This window comes from Setaria italica, chromosome I (assembly GCF_000263155.2).
Source record: "Setaria italica strain Yugu1 chromosome I, Setaria_italica_v2.0, whole genome shotgun sequence".
Classification (NCBI taxonomy): domain Eukaryota; kingdom Viridiplantae; phylum Streptophyta; class Magnoliopsida; order Poales; family Poaceae; genus Setaria; species Setaria italica.
In genome coordinates, this window is record NC_028450.1 from 23,748,387 (window position 1) to 23,750,781 (window position 2,395).

Sequence of the window (2,395 nt, forward strand, 5' to 3'; positions counted from 1 at the left end):
GTGTTGTCAATCAAAAGGATAGAATCGAGTCAACAGATAGCGTCGACCAGCCGGTAAAAAGACTAGATTTGTCAACAAGTCGTTGCACTAGACTTAGCTAGCAGTCCGGTGATGTGCTCGCTCACAATCATACGTGCCTATAAATCCGTTGTGTTCTTTTGCTCAACATACTTGGAGCAAAATTCACCGACACACGCGTACACGGGATAGCTGAGGTACTTAGTTGCCCAAATAAATGGCGATCTCACTCACCTCGCTGCTCCTCTCCCTACCCCAACAATGGCAGCCCGTCCTCTTCGCACTTCTCTCCGCCATTTCCCTGCTCCTGTTGACGAGGATCCGGAGCCGCAGCTCGTCCGGAAAAAAAGGGCTCAAGCTGCCACCAGGCCCCGCCACGGTGCCCCTCCTTGGCAACCTGCACCAGCTCGGCCCGCTGCCGCACCGGGCCCTACGGGACCTGGCGCGGGTCCACGGGCCGGTGATGCAGCTGCAGCTCGGCAAGGCGCCGGCGGTGGTGATATCGTCGGCGGAGGCGGCGTGGGAGGCGCTCAAGGCGCACGACCTCGACTGCTGCACGCGGCCCGTGTCCCCGGGGACGAAGCGCCTCACCTACGACCTCAAGAACGTGGCGTTCGCGCCCTACGGCCCCTACTGGCGCGAGGCGCGCAAGCTCCTCACCGTCGAGCTCCTCAGCGCGCGCCGCGTCAAGGCGGCATGGTACGCACGCCATGACCAGGTGGAGAAGCTGATCAGCACCCTGAGTCATGCGGAAGGAAAGCCGGTGGCGCTGGACGAGCACGTCCTGAGCCTCTCCGACGGGATCATCGGCATGGTGGCGTTCGGCAACATCTACGGCAGCGACAAGTTCTCCCAGAACAAGAATTTCCAGGACGCGCTCGACGATGTCATGGAGATGCTATCCGGCTCGGGATCCTCCGCCGAGGACTTTCTCCCCAAAGCGATCGGCCGCCTCGTGGACCGCCTCACCGGCTTCATCGCCCGCCGCGAGCGAATCTTCAGGCAGCTCGACGCCTTCTTCGAGATGGTCATCGAACAGCACCTGGACCCCAAGCGCGCGCCTCCTGAGAACGGCGGCGACCTCGTCGACGTCCTCATCGACCTGTGGAAGAAGCCCTGTGGCACGTTCAGCTTCACCAAGGACCACGTCAAGGCCATAATTTTTGTACGTACACCGTTAACAAATTTCACACTTAACAGTTTTTTTTTTCCGAAAGAAAAAAAAAAGTATCGATCAAAGCTAGTAATAATATTAGTCACCCTGATGCATGACATTTTTTTATGAGCAGTCGACGTTCGTCGCCGGTATTGACACGAATGCGACGACGATACTGTGGGCGATGTCGGAGCTGATCCGGAAGCCACGCGTGCTCAAGAAGGCGCAAGCCGAGATCAGGGCTGCGGTGGGCGGCGGGGACAGGGTGCAGCCGGACGACATGACGAAGCTCAGCTACCTCAGGATGGTGGTGAAGGAGACCCTGCGGCTGCACCCGCCGACGCCGCTGCTACTGCCGAGGGAGACCATGCGGCACATCCAGATCGGCGGGTACGACGTGCCGGCGAAGACAAGGATCTATGTGAACGCGTGGGTGATCGGCCGGGACCCGGCAAACTGGCCCGACGACCCGGAGGAGTTCAACCCGGATAGGTTCGAGACGAACGAGGCGGACTTCAAGGGAGAGCACCCTGTTCTGATGCCGTTCGGCACGGGGCGGCGGATATGCCCGGGCATGTCCATGGCTATGGCCACCGTCGAGTTCACGCTCGCCACTCTGCTCTTCGGCTTCCAGTGGGCGCTCCCGGAGGGGAGGACGGCGGACGATGTGAGCATGGAGGAAGAAGGAAGGCTCGTCTGCCACCGCAAGACGCCGCTCGTGCTCGTGCCCACCGTGTACCGCCGCGGCCTTGAATAGAAAGCGAGTGATCAGTATTTGAATGGAAAGGTCGGTGTCGCCAAGGGTAGAAAAGTGTCGTGTAAACCAGCAACGACCTGCCAATAAATTCTTGGACATATAGCTACATAGAGAATAAAGAAATAATTTATAATGACATGTTGCTTGTATAGAATGTAATGAATTACAATAACATTTTCTCGGCCTTTCTAGCGATAATTATTATTTTGTATGTGGATTTTAGGGTTTGGGGTATATCACATTATTTTGCAAAAATAGGATTAAAATGAACTTTTTTCTTCATCATAATCTAAATTTACTATCCTATTAGAACTGGCTTCTATGAAACTAGTTTGTAACCCCCTTTTGGAACCGATTTTCATACCAGGTGCATGCAGCGGGTTCAAGAACCGGTAGTGAAAGCTGTATTCACGAAAGGAACTAACGAAGTAACGATGAGCCAAGGGAGAGCGATACACAACTTT

General features: G+C 55.8%; 1 protein-coding gene across 1 annotated transcript; it reads left to right on the top strand.

The window, feature by feature from the left end:
• Positions 1 to 151: 151 nt before the first annotated feature.
• Positions 152 to 2,067, top strand: LOC101762885 (4-hydroxyphenylacetaldehyde oxime monooxygenase). Its single transcript, XM_004952464.3, has 2 exons — positions 152 to 1,183; positions 1,308 to 2,067. Exons 1-2 carry the CDS (start codon positions 236 to 238, stop codon positions 1,929 to 1,931), a joined length of 1,572 nt encoding a protein of 523 aa, XP_004952521.1. The 5' UTR covers positions 152 to 235; the 3' UTR covers positions 1,932 to 2,067.
• Positions 2,068 to 2,395: the final 328 nt, after the last annotated feature.